At 39.8% G+C, this 21667-nt stretch overlaps 1 protein-coding gene and 1 long non-coding RNA gene across 2 annotated transcripts; one reads left to right on the top strand and one right to left on the bottom strand.

Moving 5' to 3' along the window:
* Window positions 1–1135: 1135 nt before the first annotated feature.
* Window positions 1136–7356, bottom strand: LOC118255879 (uncharacterized). Its single transcript, XR_004781068.2, has 3 exons — window positions 7227–7356; window positions 6587–6694; window positions 1136–1284 (listed from the first exon to the last, which is right to left on the bottom strand). It is a non-coding gene; the product is annotated as an uncharacterized LOC118255879 (long non-coding RNA).
* GPNMB (glycoprotein nmb) lies at window positions 3015–21538 on the top strand. The gene is made up of 11 exons (XM_035562449.1): window positions 3015–3262; window positions 8123–8272; window positions 8982–9125; window positions 10439–10612; window positions 11690–11848; window positions 12306–12614; window positions 13694–13816; window positions 14535–14637; window positions 15540–15745; window positions 18179–18266; window positions 19407–21538. Exons 1-11 carry the CDS (start codon window positions 3193–3195, stop codon window positions 19558–19560), a joined length of 1680 nt encoding a protein of 559 aa, XP_035418342.1. The 5' UTR covers window positions 3015–3192; the 3' UTR covers window positions 19561–21538.
* Window positions 21539–21667: the final 129 nt, after the last annotated feature.

Consider the following 21667-nt stretch of genomic DNA (forward strand, 5'->3'; position numbering starts at 1 on the left):
AGATTGTTTCATTTGCGTTTGCTGGCCTGGCTAAAAATCAAGATCATTCTTCTAATCTGTTTTTTTTTTTCTTTTTTTTTTTTTTTTAAGTTCCTATGAGAAGTGTTTAACAATTCCTGTACTCGTGTTGAGGAGATGGAAGCATGATAGCGGTGAGAACATGCCAGCTCTGTCACAATCTAGACATGCAGGTACACATGATTTGATCACACCCTGTCATCTGACAAGCCTTCAGGTAGCAGAGATCTGTATCTCTTGGATGAGTTTTAATAACTGAGGAGCTAAAGCTGTGAAGAACCAAGCACTTCCTACCCACCCACTTCTTTGTAAGAATAAGTCCTAAATCTCTCTGAACGTATTTCCTTGCTAAAAGAATATTTAAGATATATTTTAAATCTTTTCTCTGTTACAGCTACACAATTCAGTTCAGTTGTTTTAATTGTGAAGCCACTTCTCAAACACCAAGCAAAGCGATGTAAAATCTGTAAAGTTAATTTAAGATCTGGTGATGATCAGCCAGCTAAAAGCAATTCTTTGGTGTTTCAGAAGAACTCATGTTCAAACATAACTGAGAAGTCAGCTAACACTGGGACATTGAGTATGACTTTAAGTCAGCTCAGTTTTCAGAGGGTCCCTTCAGTCTTCACTTCTAACACTTTTCCTTCACTTTTTATTCCTCTCTTCACTCTTTTTACATCTCTGTTCTTCCTAGGTCTTTCTTCCCTTCTTATATGGCTTCCTCTTCTCCTCTTTTCTTGCTAATGCAGTTGGCTGCAGCCACAGCGTAAGTGGATCCAAATATTTTCTGTTTCATCTCTTCAGGACTGTTTAGTCTAAGGCCCAAGAGCAGAAGAGGGAGAATGTGAAGGACCAGATCTTCACAGTACGGCCACCTTTTAGTGATTACCCCAGCCCTGGTGGTTTTGGATTCCTCTAACCACAGGCCTGATCCTCAGTGCCCCTGAAGTCTATTTACAACATGTTTAATAATTTCCACCAGCTGGCTCTTATTGAGAGTGTCACTCAATATTTATGTAACATTTTCATGTATCAAATAACACAGCAAAAAAAATCTGTCTTAACCAACCTTATTGTTTTTAGGCTGATAAATTTTTGTTTTTAATTACCAGGCATTTGTTGTCAGCAGTTTTTCTCTGGAGGTTCTCAAAAACCCTGTTGGGAAAGAGTGCTCAAGCCTCCTTTCTCCCCAGCAGACTTTGGATCAGGCCCTCAGTGCTGAAACACAGTATTTGAAGGTCACTTTTCACTTTTAGGATCGACAACCTGGAAACAAAGGAGTGCAATTAAAATTAATGTCCGACGTGGTTTAAAATAATAATTGTGAATGGCTTCGAAACCTGACATTTCAACTGGGAATGTAGTTGATTTAATAACAACGAGAAAGCAACAATCACATGAGGACGCTGCAGTCATATGATTTTTTTTTTGCATAGTCAGTCTCACAGGTTTGACTTTGATTTACGCTCCCTCTCCTTTCTGCCAGACAATGAGGGCTTAGTTTAAACAAGCCTGGTATCCCTAAGGCTATCGCCTTCACCTCTTTTCCTGGCTTGGCAGCAGGAGGGAGAGCTGGCTACAGACAGGAGGCTGCTGAACCATGGAGCCTCCATATGCAAGATGCACTTCACTTTTCACAGGGCCTGGGATCCTTCTCTCTGTGCTGTAGGAAAGATAGGGTGAAAAAAGGCACTCCTCTCTCTGCTCACCCATGTCTGGCTTCACACACAAAGGCCATGACTTACTCCTTCTGAAAGACCTCTAGAAGGAGTCTTGCCTTGCATCCATCAGGAGCTTTTAAGAGGACAGGGCATCAGAATCTGTGTTTCTGAGAAAAAATGCTGGCTGGGGTGCTCCAGGTAGTGACAATAACTTACAGTTAATAGAAAATGCTAGGAAAAAAAAAAGAAAGATACTAAGAATAAATAAAAAATATGTTAAAAAAAGTCATAGTTGTAAAGTCCCCTCCCATTGGGCAATCTTTTCGTTTTGTTTACAGTGTGTTGGATTTACAGACTTCCACCTGCCTTGCCCAATATAAAAATGGTTTAGTGTTGCCCAGCTTGCTGCTGTTTCTGGCTAAACAGCGTCTCACTTGCCAGTGATATTTGTGATCACTGAAACCACTGTTGAACTCCTGTCTTGAGGACTGTATTTGATTCTATGCCTTGTCTCATCAAAGCTTCTTTTCTGCTGCAAACAAAAGCAAGAAACTTCATGAGGCTGCCAGGACCGCAACAAAATTCAGTGGTTGCATTGCCTATGGAAGACCACCTGGGGAAGGTGTCTAGGCTGATGAAGCATGTTGAACCTGAATTTGGACCATAAGTGCAGTGTTTGAAAGTATTACCCTCCTCCTCTTCAGCCTCTGGCGACACCTTGTTATTAGGTTGTACAGTAAAGTCTACTTTTAATTTATCTCTGGACACCACACGCTACAATGAAGTGCTTGTCAGTGCTTTGGTCACGGCACTTTGTGACCTAGATATTGACTGGCCATCACTACACAGTCTGTGATCATACCTCTAGTTGTGGGCATGTCATATCGCACAGCTGTGGCACAGTGGTATATGCATGTGCCCACTAACCAAACCTTTTAAATATTTTTTTCCTTAAGGATCATTTCTGATCAGGAGCCCCATCCAGGGAAATGCTAGAATCCGCCAGTCTCCATTTAGTTTGCAGTTGTTGCCCAGCATGTGGGAAGAGAAACATGTTTAAGTAGTGATGGGCCCATCAAATGCAATGAGCTGTTGCAGTAACACTAGCAAATCAGGCTAGGGTGAGAGTTAATTTGGATTTCTGGAAATAAATGGTCCTAATTTAAAAACAAATTAAGTACAAAAATTGATCATACTATAAAACTAGTATAAAAATGCCTGCAAGGTAAATGGTGTGGCTCTAAACAGGTCTCTCAGAAATCCCAGGGAATGCTGAAAGCAAAGGGAGTGAGTCATAAGCACATGAGCTGAAAGAAGCTGAAGACAAAATCATGCATCTCTGCTTAATTCCATCACATGATGAGTCCTGGGGCCCTTCATTTAATTGGGGAGCTGCGCAGTGGAGAAACTTTATTCTCACTTCTCAGCGGAGACCGACGGAGTTGCTGCGTGCAGGAGCTGGGCGCCCTCCGCTCCTCCGTGCGCACCAACCCGACGTACGATCCCTCACACCATGAGCGGGGTTTGCTGCCACCTCGGATTCCTGCTCCTGGCCGAAGTGGTGCTGTGTACAGCCGCCACACGTGAGTGCTTCCTTCATCCCTTTCCTCTCTCCTGTCCTGAGACTGTGCTGTAAAACCTGCTGCTCCTTGCAAGCGTGGTGGTTCCTGCAGCTGTACTGGCTGTAGAGAAATGCCAAGAGCTGTCCGGTTGTCTCCTGGCTGCGCTACGCAGATACTCAGAGTTGACTGGAGCCTTGGTTAATTTCCTCAATTTCTAACAACAATTCCTCAGTTCAAGTGTGGCCAAAGAGGCAGAGTGGATTGTTCATAGTCTGCTCAGCTGTTGCTGGGAGAGGCCACCAGACCTCTGCATCCTGAACCTCAAGGAGCCCAGTCAAGGAGCTGGACCTTCCAGCTGCGGTGGACGGGCACTGGGCTGGTCCTTGCCTTCTTCCCGGACTCCCAGCTTGGTTTACAGTCTTAGGCTGACTCACTGAGCTTGGTGCTAGGAACCCAGAAATGGGAATTTAGGGTCAAGTTCCAGCATCCCTGAGAAAGAAACTGAAGAAAGAGCTGAGGCTGAGCATACCGCTAGCCTTGCACCTGCCTCCAGTGCGGAACAGTCATGGATGTAGAACTGGACAAGTGTATAATGGTATTTACCAAGGATACTTTCCCAGCCTCCAGTGATTTATAGCACCAGAACTTCCTCAGTCAGATGTAGAGCCACTGTATTTAACAGTTTTTAATGGACTTCTCTTCTGCCAGTTTGCGCACTCAGGTTTTGGCTGTAACCCATGTAAATTTTGAGCACACGCAACATCCTGCCAGCAAGAAATTTCACAGTTTAACTGTGCCTTGCATGAAGAAATATCTTTTTTTTTCTTTTGTGTATGTGTGTGCTTAGAACCTATAACCTGCTGGTTTCATTTGATTCTCCTTAACTTTTGTACTTTCAGAAACAGTGAAAAATTGCTTCTTTCACCATGTTGTTCTTGATTCTGTTTTTGTATTCTCCTCTGTCACCTCTTCTCTAGGCTCAAGACATGGTCTGTTTAGCTGTTCCTCATACGGAAACAATTCCATCCCTTTGCAGCATCCTTGACACCTTTCTCTGTAATTTTTTAGTTCTTTACACCCTGCTTGAGCTGCAGAGAACAGAGCAGCATACGGTATTCAAGACATGAGCACACATGGAATTATACAATGCTGTAAAGACGTTCTGATCTCCATTCTCTAACCTTTTCCTAGGTTTTCAACTATTCCCGAGCACTGCATTCAAAACTGTAAAGCTACAAGATCTCATTTCTGAGTGGCAATAGCTCGTTTAGAGCCTCTCATTCTTTAACTTTACCTAAAGTTACATTTAACCATGCTGAATTTCATTTTGTAATACTGTTGAGTCATTGAGTCTCATCCAGTCCTCCTCTCTCCTACTCTATCATGCTGTCTTTGGCAGATTAAAGAACTTTACTGTTTACCTGTTTTCCAGATGATTAACATTTAAAATTATTTCAACAATGGAGGAAACTGGCCACTTGTTCACAGCTTTTGGCTCATATATCCTAAGCAATCATTTACTCGTGAAATCCTTCTTGTCCCATGGCAACTTAGTTCCTTTATGCGCCGTTAGCAAGGGGCCTCACCAAATGCTGTCTGGAACTCAGGCAGACTGTAACAAACAGGCTAAGTGCTCTCTGGCTCCCTCTGCAAAACTTGAATATATCTGTGAGGAACGTGCTCCTTTTACGGGATATAATATTAATCCCCTGTATCTGCTAATTCTGTTCTTCACTGCTGTTTCTACCAGATTGTCCAATTCAAGTATCACACGTTTTGTAATCCTCTAGATCTTCCCTGGAAATGTTTTTAAAAACTGTCATCGCAGTTGCCAACTTTTGTTTCACAGCCACTGAAGCAGTTTTAAGCAAGACTTTACATGCTGTGGTTAGCAGCTCATTTACTTCACTCTTGAATAACTTCCACACCTTTTGAGCCACCTGATCTAGACAACTCTTTTGTTTGGTAATTTCTTCTATAATTCTTTTTTGTGCCAACACTTCATTTTGAGAGAGATTCTCCATCATCGTAAAGAAAAACTCTGACACAGAAGTCTCTCAGGCTCCTGCTTTGTGAATGAAAATGTAAACTAATGTATTTTATTTCTGTGCCATCACTTTATTTTCCTTGAATGCTTCTTCTGTATCTATATCATCTATTGGCCCTACAGACTTGCTGGCAAGCTTTCTACTACTTTCGTGTTTTAAAAAGTTTAATTAGTAGATTTTATGTTTTTGTAAGTTGTTTCTCAAATTCTCTTCTGTCCTGCTTTATTATGTTCCTATGTGCAACTTTAGAAAGTTTACATTATTTTCTGTCTTAGCTTAGCCATAACATCAGCCTTTTTCCATTCTGCTCTTTAATGATGTCATCTTTTTATTGCTATTCTAACATTCACTTTCTGTCTTTCATGGCTAACACACCATCACAGGAAATGCTGAACTTCTTTTCTATATTTTTCACTAAAATGAAAACCAGAATGAGAAAGAAGAAAGTCCATCAGAGTTAAGATCTTTTCTCCTATGATCACCTCAACAAAACTATTACAGAAATCATTTCCTTAGATTGTATTATTACTGTCTATTTTGAACTGAATCACTCTAATTTTATAATATGACCAACATCTGTTCTTGAGTGCTTTGGGTTGGATTTTTTTTTAGGTTGTTTTTTTTGTTTGTTTGTTTTGTTTTTTGTTAAAGAAGAAATACATTACAGCTTTTCATTCCTTTAGATTTAGCAATGGAAAATCTTCAGCTAAAGTATTTGCTTATCTTAAAAATGCCTTTGTCTTGTCCTGAAGCTTGTGAAATGCTTTATATTTGATTGAAATAAACAAAGCACATCAGAGAGGCACAGAAATGCCTAAGGAGCTTGTGATTTAGAAGCAGTGACCACAGTTATTACTAAAGCTGGACTGAAAGAAAATGACTTCTGAATTCAAAGATAGTTATTCAAAATTCAAAATTAAAAGCATTTATAAAATTAAAAGTGTTCCAGCTCTTTTTGATGAATTGAATACTTGGGAGAAAAAAAACAATGATTGAAACATTTTGAACTGACAAAATCAAAACATTTTAATCATTAAATAATTTTTAGATAAAATCAAAGAGAATGGGAAAAATTAGGAAAAAAATCCCTGACTACTTACTTTCAAATAAGATGAAATTAATTTCTTGACATAAAATGCAATTAAGCTTGATAAGCCTTTGTGAAATATTTTTATAGTCTCTAATCTGTTGTTTTTTTTCCCCTGAGAAAAGTTTCTAGAGGACAGTATTACCCAACTCTGTTTCTGACCAAGACTGAAAATAATAGAGCATGTGATACAGGCCACTGAGTAAATACCAGTCATGATGTTAAGCTCTGCTCACATCAAAATATATTAACTCTTCAGTCTTGATCCGTCTTGATCAGTCTTGATCCAAGTGGTCTAAGTGAGACTGTGAGGAGTTCCTGTAGGGAAAAAGAGTATGGGAGATTATGTCTCATAAAATCTGTAAAATTGGCCCTTTTCCTCTGACCAATCAGTCCTCAAACCTCAAGAGACTAGCGAGAAAGCTACCAGCATCACTTCAGAGTGACCACTGAGATGGGACTGGACAAGGGAAGTCCTGCCCAGCAGAAATTTCTCTGGGTGATAAAACGCCAAGAGAAAACAGCTCCTGCCTCTTCTTCAGTGCCGTTTCTCTGGCTCTTCCTCGCAGTAAAATTAGCAGTCACATGCCCATAAAGACCGTGTTTAGACTGGCTGCACCTGCTCTGCACCTTTCCCAAAAGTGGGAGAAACTTCAACGCAGTTGGTTTTGTAACACCACACAGGGCCATTCCTGTCCTTCTTTATAGGTCTCTGCATTTTCCTTGAAATCAACCAGCTCTTTGCTGCATTTGTGAATAAATCTCAGAAGCATCCAGCATCTGGGAACTTTAAAAGTCACGAGAAGTAACTCCCTTGATGTTGTGACAGAATGGCACACCCAGCAGTTACCTGATTAACATGACAGAGTTGTTTAAAGCCTCCAGGCTTTAATGGAACTCTGCCTATGAGCCGGTTTATAAACATCTGTGGCATCCTCCAGTGTTTGACGTGTTCCTACAGGTTACTTGGATATTTATTTCGCTTCCCATTGTGACAGAAAGACGGATCCTCGAAGGCCTGGGAAAAGTTTGAGTCCATCATTTGTAGTAATATGAGAAGAAAGAGGTCATTAAAGTTATTTAATCTGAGCCATTTTAAAGTAATAGGCATGGAGCTAATATGTTTTTGTTGTTATATTACAAACACATTGAATTTACTACTCAGCTCTGAATTTCCTTTTCTGGAAATGCCAGCTTCTGTTACGATTGGTTCCACCCCTCCCACCCAAACCACCAGCCAGCTCACCAGAGAAGCCTCACTGGGTCAAAACTCATTCCTAGCATAACTTCCACTAGAGCACAACACAGACACACAGTGAATTTAGCCTGCTACCCTTTCAGTCACAGATTTATTACCAGTCAAGCACAAAGCAGTCAGCAACAGCAATCAGGCAGCCTCTTTACAACTGGCCGGACTGTTGCATGGTTATCTCCATTCATAAGAACAATTATTGCTCTGATATGGTCAAAATGTTGTAAAACTTTGCATTCTTCCTCTGGGGAGCCTGCAATAGTGCAAGCAGAAAAATGTCAGTCTGTCAGTGGCAGAATCATCTTTGTGCTGGTTGTAGCTGATTTAAATGTTCAGAGCTGCAGTGACAAAATTCTGTAACTTTCCACTGGCAAAGAGTTTTCTCATCAGTACAAGAATACAGCCACAATGAGACGGCTGTTCAGCACGGGCACAATGCTTTATAGGGCAGGAGGGAACGTACTAGCCCATTGCATGTTTGCTTTTCTATCTAGGGTTTCAAGATGTGCTGAGCAACAGAAGAACTCCTCCTGTTGCATCCTACAAGCAGCTACAAGGCTGGTCTAGTGATCAAAATAAATGGAATGAAAAACTTTATCCTTTCTGGGAGGAAGATGATCCCAGGTGGAAGGACTGCTGGAAAGGTAATTGCACATATGCAGTTCAAAGACACTGAGAAAATTGGCCATAAAATCCACTTCACTGGAGAGTGCGGGTGCTGCAGTGCGTTTTTCATAAGTGCAATATTCATAGCTGCTGCAAGCAAGAGCAAAGTAGAGACAATTGGGATTGATGCCATTACCGGAACACTGTCTGAAGAAGCAGAATAGTGAGTTGTTACAGTAAATGCTTTCCCATAGCTCATAGCCTCAGACATGAATACTTATTAAGACGTATTGATGGCCAGGGCTCTAGGATAACCCTTTCTTTGAAACATGCCCTGCAGGATATGTAACTTCAACTTCTACCTCAGTAGGGTACTGTGGGCTTCAGTTTAACAGCTTCTGTGGAGAGCCTGTTTATTATCATCTGCTCTCAGCTGAGGTCTAACAGCTGGAGAGAAATACAAATATTCTCCTTTGGAATCTATCAACTCCATGGGTAAAAAGCTCATTCTTAGCTCTAAGAAGGAAATGAATGAGAGATCAGTAAGTTATGTGGGGGAAAATGATGAATCCCCATTGTTCTAAATTGGGACTTTGATGAGAGCACAAATGACTTAGGAGCACAAATTCCCTTGGAAATAAAGGAGAAATAAATAAAGCATTTCTAATGTAAAGGGTGCACAGCTGAAGGTAGCTGCTGCTCTGATGCATCCATTAATGCTGTGAAGACCAATTTTGTTTTTTCCAGGAGGAAGGGTGACAGCCAAACTGGTCACTGATAGCCCAGCACTGGTAGGATCCAATGTGACCTTTGTTGTGACTCTCCAGTTTCCCAAGTGCCAGGAAGAAGATAACGATGGCAACATTATCTACCAGAGAAACTGTACCCCGGGCAAGTAATGGCAATCTGCATGCACTGTACACGTGTCTCACTATGGTACTGGTGTGAAAGCACCATAAATCTTTGAAATCGTGAACAGTCACGGTGCTTTTAACTGATAACTACACTAGTGTCTAGCCGGTGTCATACCTTTTTCCTTCCTCAGAAGATCGCTGTAGTATTTTTAGCATTCTGTACCTGTTACATATAATGACCAAGTAATTTAAGGAGATTTGTCTTGAGCATAAAATTGGCTTCCCAAAATACTTTAATTGGCTTTAATTTGGCTTCCTAACTAAACCGGTACTGCTTTTCAGCTCAAACACAAGGTTGCACAGTCCCTGGGTGAGTACAGGTTCAACTGATCACTCAGTCACACTGTTTTTGCCAAAATTTGTAAAACCGTCAATTTATAGAATTGAGTTCTTTTGTTTGTTTGTTTGTTTCAATTGCAAATTGTAGAACTCACTAACAATCTTTTGTATCTTGAAAAACTCGCAAGAAAGTGTAAGTCTCACGTTCCCCCATTTTAAGAATTGGAAACAAGAAGAAAAATAAATAAATCATTTTAAAAACAAGCAATCTCTTCATCAGCGAATCGCCTTTTTTATCTTATTTATATGTTCCATAAGGAAAAAAACAAAACAAAAAACAAAACAAAAACATAATGACTTCAATGTTTGAAGCTGCCAGTAATTTTCATTTCAAGGCATATCAACATTTTTTTCAGCCTATGTTCTACTTTTTCACCATCTAATGTTTTGTTAACTGTTGATACCCATTCTCTATTTAATGTCTGTTGTGCAGTTTGAGGAAGGAAACTGTCTTTTTATTATTCAGAAAGGAACTGAAATTCATGTCTAAGTTATTTAAAGGTGCCATAGAAATTTTTTTTGACAAAACAAAATAAGTTACTTCCTCACAGTGATTCCACAGCTGCCATTTCTACTTAAAATTTAAAATTCTGCTTGCCAAATGCTGGGGCAAACTCACTAGTTCCAGTGAAACACTACAATTGTGTGCAGCTGACAGAAATTTTTGGACAAGCAACTTAAATTGTGTCTGGCCCATGACACTAAATTTTTAATCCTCTAAACAAAACAGTTCCAAGCAAGAAAAATGTGGTGTTTACACTAAAAACAAAAACAAAAAAAACAAAAACAAAGTACAGTCTTGGAAGAACTGAATGTCAGTCTAAAAATATCCCACTTACCCTGCTGCTTAAGTGCAGAAACTTTGCTGTAACCTGGGGTGTCTGCCTCCTGTTTCCTCATTTACTGCCCAATTCTCAGTTGACCAGGAACATGTCCTGTTTCTACATTTAGATTCCCCAGCTTCCCAGGATCAGTATGTCTACAACTGGACTGAATGGATTGACAGCTGTGGCTGGGAAAACTGCACAAGCAACTACAGCCATAACGTATTCCCAGATGGGAGACCTTTCCCTCATCATCCCGGCTGGAGAAGAAGGAACTTTGTCTACCTGTTTCATACATTCGGTTAGTACCGCAACATACCTCAGTGTGGCTGATGCTGCAAGGCTTACATTCATTCTGTACATCAGCTCATTTTACTAGTATCTTTCGTTAAAAGTCCTTAACAAGATTCCACACTTCTTTAGTGGAGACTGAATTCATTCCCCACTTTCCAGAGAGGCCACCAATTGCTCTATTATCTTCTGCTAGATTTGGAAAACATGTATTGCCAGATCTTCAAGTCTGCATTCACAGCACTACCACTGAAGAAAAATAATTTCCTTTCCATAGTACTCAAGATACTTTTCTAGTAAAACAGAGGGTGTAAGCAGGTCAGTCAGATGACTTATTGACCAGCCACTGCCACTTCAGACTCTTAAATTTAAGAGAGAACACAGAGCTGTATATGTTCAGATCAATTTAATGGTACAGCACATCTTGACTCTGGCAAGGTGAAAATTGTCATTGACTGTGTCATACTGTTCTGGTCACAGATGCTGATTTTCCAGCTGTGGGTATGTAATGGCTGAGCTATTCCTGACATTGGCCACATACTGAATCTTAGTATCCCAATTTAGGTTGAGAAAATCAGTATTATCATTAGTATCAGCGCAAGTAATAATGTCCCTAGTTTTACAGAGAGGTGACTCCTACCTCAATCTGCTGACATGAAGAAAAATGAATATATGTATACAAAGGGTTCTGGGGTGTGAAGCAAGAGGCATTATATCTTTTTGCTACACTGAAGGCAAACAAACACAAGACGACTTAAAATGCCTAACAGGTAATACCATCCACTACATAATCCTAATAACATAACACAATTTCTTTGGAAAGATGTAGATGCCTTGGCAAATGCCCTTTCTTAGATCAGTGCAATCTGGGACATCTGACACCTTTGAAAAAACACAGAGAAATAATGGGAGTAAACACATTGAAAAAGTGCTCCAAAAACACTTGCCAGATAACTGAAAGACAATCCTGAACTATACATTTTGATTTAGACAATCTAAGATTCACAGAGATATAAGTCTTCAAAAAACAATTTCTCGTAGCTAGCCTTAAGGAGAAAACATATTACAAGTTTGTGTTCTGTTTCAGGTCAGTACTATCAAACAATTGGACGATCTTCAGCGATTTTTTCAGTCAACACAGCAAATATCACTCTTGGCAAACACGTAATGGCAGTATCCATTTACAGGAGAGGGCACTCAACATACATTCCAATTGCAAGAGCAAGTGCCATTTATGTTGTAACGGGTGAGTGTGCTGAAATAAACTGATAAAATACCGGGGGCATTTGTTGTTTAGGTGTTATAAGAATTCAGCACAAACATCATCTGGCGTGAAAAGAAGGCTGAGAAAGGTTTTTAATACAAATGTGAAATATCTGGTAAATTGCCTTGAATAATGTAATTTATGTTTGTACCTATCTCAGTCGTGACACCTCTACATTGTAATGAAGAATGATTTACTAGAGGAAACATGGTCTTCCGCAGATGCCTGTGATTCCTTATTTGTTCCCATACTTTTTTTGGGTACCTGTTTCCCACTAACATTAACTTGCCAGATCAGTAAATCAAACTAAAGTGGAAACCCATGTAAAAAATATTAATGTCTCACATTCTGACTCTTGCTGTTCAGAAGCTTTGGAGCTGTTTGTTGTTTGCAGCCAGATATATATGCTTTATTTTTCTTCCTTTTTTTTTTCTGGCAGAAAAGATTCCAATATTTGTGAGTATGTCCCAAAAACATGACCGCAACATCTCAGACTCCATTTTTATCAAAGACTCACCAATCACATTTGATGTGAAGATCCATGATCCCAGCTACTACCTAAATAATTCTGCCATTTCCTACAAGTGGAACTTTGGAGATGGAAGTGGCTTATTTGTAGCAAGCAGTGCCACCACATCTCACACCTATGCTCTGCAAGGAAACTTCACTCTGAATTTAACCGTCCAAGCTATTATACCTGTACCTTGCAGGCCAGTAACACCTACCCCACCACTGCCCACCTCAGCAGGTAAGAGTTTGTCAATGCGCAGTGCTATCAGCAGCTCTGCGAAGCTCTGCAAACTGTCTATAGATTGGTTTAAAGACAGAATCAATAAACACATAGACATCATGTACACCTTTATAAGCCTAATTATCGCTTACACTAAATCTAGCTATACCACCACAGTGATGGCATAAAGGGGTCTTCAGATGGACCCAGCATATACACATTTGGTTTTTTACCCTCTGCTTTGCCAGATCAAGTGGTTTCACTCTTGCCTACTCAGAGACATCTTCTGAGGTAAGATGCAAATTTTAACTGAGAAAGAGGTATTTCAGAACACTTTTATAGCCAGTTCCTTTCTAGTTTGCGTTAACTTCCAACCCAAATTAAATGAGATTGAATTGAACTAGAAAAATCGTCCTCATATTTAAAAATATGGGATTTTCAGATGGCATTAACCCAGAATGGCTCTTCCACTTTACATTTATGAACTACTGCATTTCAGAATAACTTTCATTATGTTCAGTACTGGTTTATCATCTCAAAGTTTTATTAAGGTTTGCAAAAGGACTGCAGTTTAAGGCTGGGTAGTTAGAACAGTACCACTATTAAATTGTAAATCTGACTATATTTTTCAAATTTCATAATTTTATTTTTTTAATGAAATGTTAAGTGAGAATGGAAAATGAAAGGAAAGACAGAATTTTCACTACTTCCCTACTAGCTCTAATGTAGAGCAATGGAAAAATACCTACTTTTAAAGAGAGCATTTTCAAGCTTTTATTGGCCTTTGGATTTATTCTGTTATTGATGTGGAAGTTTTAAAGAAGTGTTTAATTATACCAAACCTTGCAGTCTCACTTTTACTTCACAGAGACAGGTAACTAGCGCAGAGACAACCCAGGCTACTCCAGGGTTCTACAGCACAGCTCACCACGTGTTCTCTTACAATGATCCCATACAGATAAATATATTACTGCATAACTGTAAAGCAAAATAATCCATGACATATGACTTGAATGCAGTTGAAGGATATAGCCATGTTCAGAATACCTGTAAGCAGAACTCACTGTAAAGCTATTTTTCCTCCCTCAACTCAACAGTAATGACTGAAGCATCTTCTAATTCAACGTCTTCTGCCACTGTTGAGACAATGGAAGACAATCCTGATGGAGGTTGCCATATTTACAGATATGGATACTACACAGCTGGTATCTCCATTGTAGGTAAGGACACAAGTCAATACCTGGAGCGAAATGGGGCTAATAATGTACTATATCTATGGCAAAGATGGTGTTTATTTAGGCCACACATTTATCAGATTAGTGAGACCCAAAGTCAGATCTTTCTCTTGGACATAGCTGACATTTTAAAAGATTAATGTGCACATAGCTAACTGGCTTACTTTGGCTTCTGTACATACTCTGCCGAGTCAGGTCAGTAGCAGAGGTTACGGTGCGTTGGTTTCAGACACGTGAGTCTGAGCCTTGGTCTGGATGCCTGCTGATAGTTGCCCCTATGATACACGTGGGTTTCCAGGCACTTGGGCTGGGAAAGGGCTGGTGGGGATGTGAGACATAACATTCTTTTCTGTATCACCAGCCTCAGAAACTGGCACACCCCAAACACACAGGCCTGAGGGGTCACATTAGGTTGAGTAGACCTTGGCATGCACAGAAGTTGTGGTTAATGGGAAGCGGAGGTGATTTTGTAAAAGCAATAACTAACCATTTATAAAAGAAAAATAAAGTGGAGCAGAAAGGAGCAACCTCCCAGGGAAAGCACTGGAACATTTCACAGCTTTCAAACCCTTCAAAATGAGTGCTAAGGGAGGGAGAAGGTTATGGAAAACAACACTTGACCTGAGCATCAGCCAAACACTTGAGGTTCTGTACACACAGGCTTGTCATGTGTCCTACAGTTGACATCTGTTTCCTCTCCCAGAGGGAATCCTTGAGGTAAATATTATTCAGATGACAAGCATCCAGATGACAGAAAGTCAAGCTGAAAATTCACTGGTTGACTTTGTTGTTACCTGCCAAGGGAGGTAAGTGTGTAAATGAAATTGTCAATCATCTTCCCTCTTTAAAAATAATTAGGTGCTGGAACACTGTCTGCACTTAGATGCAGCTGAATGAACTAAAGCTGGGAACCGCAGTGTTTCTATTTCTTGACTGGAACTAAAGATAATGCAAGTCTCATTTGTGAACTATGTCAACAGAGGTTATTGCCAGGCTCTTAGGATTCAGAACAAATGGCAGGCCTAAGTAAAAGTAAGAGAACTAGATACTGAGGAGAAGTAATTCTATATTTTCCTGGCAAAGACAAGATTTCAGCACTCACTGTGAAATTGGAAGCAGTCAACTGAAATTGGAAGGAAACTCTTTCTTTTTGGCCATGATTTTTTGACACTTAGAGTAAATGGGTGTGTCCAAGCAATTTCTTGGAGAGGAAAATGTTGCACTACTATCCCTGGCTTCTGGAAGAGCATTTGAGTTGAGAGGACTGAGAACTACGAGAATTGTCTTGGCAACACAACTACAAAACAATTAACCTTTCTCAATTTAGTGTTCACTTTGTCAGCACATGATTCTACACATAAGAATCCACATTACTTTCATAATGATGAATTAAATGATGCATTAAAGGTAACAAACTTTATAAGCTGATTTGAGGCATTTTTTTCTGTGATCACAATAAAATGCTAAATATGGAAAAAAGCAGACAATTTTATAGATGTATTTTATATAAAATCCACGTGTGTAGATATAAAATACATAGGTATGTATAAAGTACAGATAATATATTACTACCTTGTTCATAAATCAGTACAGTATCACTGACTTGAGTAACCAGGCACCAGCATAATACTGGTGCATCATGCAATGTGTCTATAAGCCGGCCTAATAGGACTTCACAGATGTGATGCATTCTGTCTTCCCACCCCAGTCTCCCCACAGATGTCTGTACAGCAGTTTCTGACCCCACATGTCAGGTGTCTCAGGGTGTGGTATGTGACCCCATCGTCATCACTGATGAATGCTTACTCACCGTAAGGAGAGCTTTTGACGAACCTGGGACGTACTGCATAAACATCACCTTGGGGGACGACACAAGTCAAGCCCTTGCCAGCGCGCTTATTTCTGTGAACGGAGGTGAGTCTGCACAGAGCTGATGTGGGTTGTCTGTGAATAGCTTCTCCTCGTGGTCATTTCTCTGCTGGGGGGAGAACACAGGAAGGTATGTAGGGGTTTTAGCATGCCTCGAGGCCTCAGCTGAGATTGTGCCATCTTATGTGAGAGTCCATACAACGGTAAGAGACAACTCCTTCCCTACGGGAATCTTAGACGTTAGAACTTGATTTAATTTATGTGTACAACCTAAAGAGTACAGCAACCGTACAAACCCTTCAGCATCACAAAATATAGTGTTCTTAAGCTGTAGTTTATTTTTTCTACCCTATTGGGCAGAAAAGTAGCTGAGGGACATGCCAGTCTACTCTGCACATGGAGAAATAGGAGAAACTACGAGCAGAATTCAGCTCACTTGAAAGAGAATAAAAGCCTACAGCTGAGCTAGCTGCCCTGAGCCCTCTCTGTAGCCCATTGATCTTGACCAGGTTTCTATTTCTACTTTAGGATAAGATGAATCAGGTTCTGGAAAGGCCTGTGTCATTCACTGACTACAAAGTGTGCCCAGGGCAGCTATTTCAGAACAGAAGGTTTACTTTTGTTCAGCTGACTATAACTGCGTCTTGCTCATAACTACCCAAGCAGTCTTTGACAGAGCCAGGTATTAAACTTGGTCTCAAGCAGAACCCCAAATGATCATGCTGTCTCTCTGCTCCCACCCCATTCCCCTTCTGACCTCCCACTACAATGTCTCAGTGATTCTTCTGAATGCTTTAATTAGCATCAGCCAAGAGACTGACCCTTTGCGGGCATTTGTCACAGTATTTTTGGCTGCTTTTATTTTATCTAGGTATAAAATTAGCTGTACCTAAATCAGTTCATGGTGACTAAGACACAATTCCTGACCTCTAAATGTATTTAGGCTCCTGAAGATGAAAATAAGCATGCAGTATAGGATTTTTCAAAACTTTATTCACAGAGGCTAAATTTAGCCCCAGAAGACTGTCTCCCTAGGCTTCCTCCAGGAAGAAAAGCTAAGTTGTATTTTGGGACTTCAGCTATAATCATAGCAGAATTAGGATCTAAGAGAGGTTGCTGCTGTGAATCACCTTCCATAGGAGCCCATCTGGCGTTTCCAACCATTTCCCATGTGCCACGATTTTCCACTCATTTCAAGGGAAGGCAAGTATTTATGAATTTCTGAAAATCCTATAATTTGGTGCCTGAGAATACCTGAACACCTGTCCCTTGAAGTTTAGCAGGACTGTGCCTGAGTTATGCAGGCGTTGCACAAAACATCAGCTCTTAACCTGCTTAAACTGCTGCTGAAAGGGTTGCAGTCCTATGACTTAGACCTGTCCCATCAACGTGTGTTCCTTTGCAAACTAATTCAAAGATCTACCTTATTAATAAAATAATGTAAATCCCTGCACTCTCATCAAAAATACCGTGTAAACTGGGAATGAGGTCAAGCCTTCACAAATATTTTATCAACAAACTGAAAAATGCATGAGGCACATGTAACAAATAAATGGTAAATCCTGATCTGATATCTTGATTTTCACAGATATCAATTATAAATTAATACACTGGAAAGGTGAACCAACACGCACTTCTAGGTTACTCCACTGCATAAACACTGTTAGTAACGTGAGGACCAACAACATGTATCCATCTCAGCAAACTCAATAAATAGGTTGAAGTACAGCCTGCGGACTGGAAAATTAAGATATTTAACACAAATTTTAAAAAATGTACTTGTAATCATTCACCTTCTTCTTCCATCATATACAGTGAATTAGGAGTAGATATGAGTGAAATGGTTAATGACAAACCAGAAGGCAGAGCTCAATGACAGGTAGAGCCCAAAGTTAATTTCCCAGAACTGAGAATGTTAAAAAAGCAAAGCCCTCGCCTCTTGAATAAGGCAAACGAGCCTGGGTTAATCAGGTTCTCAGCCATGCTTTGCTATCTTAGCATGTGGGGCTGAAACAAAGATGAAGAATATTTAAGAAACTCAATTTTTATTCCCTTTTCCTTTCCCCCGGCTATCGCCCCTAAGAATAAGCAGAAGTTGATTCTTCCATCACAGCTTATTGGTGCAAATGGTCAAGGCGATTGGCAAGGAGCAAATTAGCACCACCTCGTGGGATGCCAGCAAGAGACTCAGTTCCCCTCCATGCTGGAAGGGCCACTGTGCCTCTGGAGCACGGCTCACGCAAAACGAAAGCCCAAGTCACAGCCTGCTGGTACTGAGAGTCAAACTGATCAGGCTGTGAAAGCACCACCGCCTGCCAAAGTCACTGACCTCCAATGCTGAGCTTGCATTCCGATATTAGAAGTATTAAGTGTACTTCAATCTTTGCAGCAATCAAATTAAAATGACATTTTCTTTAGAAAGTCTATCTTACTGTAACAACAAGGCTAACATTTAATCAAACTATTTCTGAACTCTAGGATCATCCTCAGGAACAACAAAAGGTGTCTTCATCTTCCTTGGTTTGTTGGCAGTGTTTGCCGCTGTTGGGGCTTTTGTCCTTTACAAGTAAGTTGCTAGTTGCTAAGATTAAAAATAGTTCAACGAATTGACAAGAATATTAGTTTAAATTAATAAAACCTACAGCTTGAGTTTGTGTTAGTTATATTTTTGTTTCTTTTTTTATTGCTGTTCACAAGTGTTCTAGCAAATATTCAAGAAAATGAGATTACTGGCGGAAGCCACAAAACCATCAGAAAACATGTAAATATTAGAAAAATTAGTAATAAAAGGCAGCCTGTGAACTGCATGTATGCAGTAAGCAAATTCAAACTGCATGATGTGATTTATACATGCATTAAAACCTAACAAATAGAAATTTAATTTAGCGTTAAAACTCTTAGCTCTGAGAGGGGATCTCATCAATGTGTATAAATAGCTGAGGTGTGGGAGACAGAGGGATTTGGCCAACCTCTTTTCAGTGGTTTGTGGGGACAGGACAAGTGGCAATGGCCACAAAATGGATCACAAGAAGTTCCGCACCAACGTGCGAAAGAACTTCTTCACGGTGAGGGTGACGGAGCACTGGAACAGGCAGCCCAGGGAGGTTGTGGAGTCTCCTTCTCTGGAGATATTCAAGGCCCGTCTGGACACCTACCTGGGCAGCCTGCTCTAGGGAACCTGCTTTGGCAGGGGGGTTGGACCTGATGATCTCTCAAGGTCCCTTCCAACCCCTACAATTCTGTGATTCTTACAAAAGTACTGTTTGTGAATGACTGACAGATTAAGAATTAATCATCAAAATACTTCATTAAATAATTGACAGATTGTTTGGAAAAAAGGATACTGGGCTGCAGGAAAGTGGTTCAAAGAAGCATGTATTACTGCATTTCTAGCTTGGACATTTCTCATGAAACTTTAAGACTGCACTGAGACTCCTGAGTCAAGAGTATGCTCAGCCCTAAGAGCCAGTGGTGAGAAAGAAACACTTCCACAGAGCAACAGTACTTGTCTGTGCAACAGAGCCTTCTCATTAACCAGGCCTTAGTCACAACTAACTAATATTATTTTTGGATTTAAGGGGGAAGGAAGAAAAAGAATACATGCTATGAACACAATTAATTCTCTTATGTGCTGGTTGCACGCTAAATCTGGATCTTTGTTTAAATGTCTTCCAGCAACTAACTGTACACATTCTTTCTCTTGCAGGAGATACAAACAATACAAACCTATTGAGAGAAGCGCAGGACAAGCAGAGAACCAGGAGGGACTAAGTGCTTACTTCAGCAATTTCAAAGCCATTTTCTTCCCTAGGAGCACTGAGAGAAATCCTCTCTTGAAAACCAAACCAGGCATTGTTTAAACCTTTAGTCTGACACTATTAGATTACGTACAGGACTCATATCTGAACTGTACCTTGATGTTTTGGGTTTTTGGTTTGTTTTCGTTATAAAAACAAGGGGTAAGGGGAAAACACACGTAGATTGGTTGGTAACTTTTGGGGGCTTGGTGCAATTAGAAATATTAAAATAGTCCTTCTTAGAAAACAATTAGGTAGTTTTGAGCACTTGCTGTTCTTGTTTGTGATCTAGGGTATAGTTTTCTAAATAACTAATCCCCCTCTCCATCTATGTTTTCTTACTTCTGGGTTAACTACCTGCAAAACTAATCAGATCCATAACCTGCAGGGGGGAAAAAAAGATTACTAAACAAAGAAAATAAACAATTGTAAATATTTGGCCTTACATACACAGTCCAGTACAGCTGTTTACTACCTTAGTGAGAGACATGCCTTTGCTGGAAAGCAAGCTACAGGTGGACAGGTACGGGTTATGTCTGTGGAACAAAACATTGCCATGACAGACAAGGCCCATCTGCTTGGCTGTTCCTGCTGAAACTTTTTACTTCTAAAGAAACACTAATTTCTGCTTGCCCCTTCATCCCTTCTCTTTGAACGCTTACTCAAATAAATGAAAACCCTTAAATGTAAATAAAACACTATGCTCCAGTTTTTGCTTTTGAATGATCCAGCCTAGAAACTGTAAAGTTCTGCAAAAAATCAAAACGTGTTGACTTGTTCACTGTACCTGCAATTCTGCGTTAACAAAACTTACATGGAAGCCTTTCTGAAGTGACACGGTCTTCTAGCTGTATGTTCTTGTAAGTCTGCTTTGTGGCGTTTCGTAGTGGAAGACTAGAAGCAAACTGCTGAAGTCTGGGTCACTGGATGATATGAAAAGGAGAACATCTTATTTGTGGTAGGAAAGAGGTTGCTAAGAAGATTAACTGAGATGAGAAAGCAGACCAAAAAAATGCTTTAAACAATTTGTTTTTCATAAGTGCCTTATTGTTAACATTAAAGTTTTTAATCAAAATGAAATTAACTTTCAGCTAGGGGCAAATGCCTTTACACAGTCCTGTTCTAAAAACTGAATTCTTTGAAGAGCTATATTTCAATATATTTAGCTTATTTACTGTATCTTGGAACATCTCTGATACATATTGTTCTTGGTTACTGAGGCAATAAAAAGCATAAACAGATTTCCTGGTATCTTCGTGGACCTGTCTAATGCTTGTCATTTACAATCTGAATGTAGTCTTCATTAGCACTTCCCCAGAGTGCATAGACACAACTTGAGGATATAAAAAATACAGATTGTGACATACCTCTGAGAGTAGGTCTTTAGCTATAAAATTCAACGACCTCTTTTCTTCTTTTGTTTCCATATTCTCCAATTGTTTTAATTCTTTTGTGGCCATTTCAGACATTTTATTAAAAGCACCATGTTTGGTTTCATTCTGTCTTCCTTACGTATAACAAGCTATTATCTAATCATAACTGGGCATCTAAAATAATTCTCTGACTTAAACAGAGACCAGTTCCTACAAAAATTGTCAGAATGTTATGACCCCTGTGATGTCTGACTCTGACTTGTTGCAGGACAGGGATTTAGTCAAAAGCTTAAGAAAATCTGTAATGAAGCATGAAAAAACTGATGTCTATCACAGTTATAATGCACAGGATTAGTGATGATGCACGTGGCTGACCTAAGCTATATGCAGAAAGCATCTTGTTTCTGTAGAACACTGCATTTTGGGAGCTCAGAGACATCTTAGGCTTTTGTATAGAAACCAGCTTTCAGATAAAGAACTTTTTTCATCTTCCACCCAAGTATACAATATAGCATACACTATCTTCCTTTTGCTATAATGTCAGAATATTAAATTTTTATAATTTGATTTTGCCTTTTCAACTGTAACTTCCCTTCCATACGTCTTTTGTTTTACACAAATGAATGTTTAACTGCTGTATTGACAAATAAACCATCTAATAAAACATCTAAAGAGTACTTTTTCTTTATCTCAGAAAGAGACAGTCAAACAGGTAACTTGATGAGTTGTCTCATTACTGATCAAAACAGTACCTACCACCAGAAAACAGATATGGATTTGTCTTAGTCTTAGTTTAC

The sequence above is a fragment of the Cygnus atratus genome, chromosome 2 (assembly GCF_013377495.2).
Source record: "Cygnus atratus isolate AKBS03 ecotype Queensland, Australia chromosome 2, CAtr_DNAZoo_HiC_assembly, whole genome shotgun sequence".
Lineage (NCBI taxonomy): Eukaryota > Metazoa > Chordata > Aves > Anseriformes > Anatidae > Cygnus > Cygnus atratus.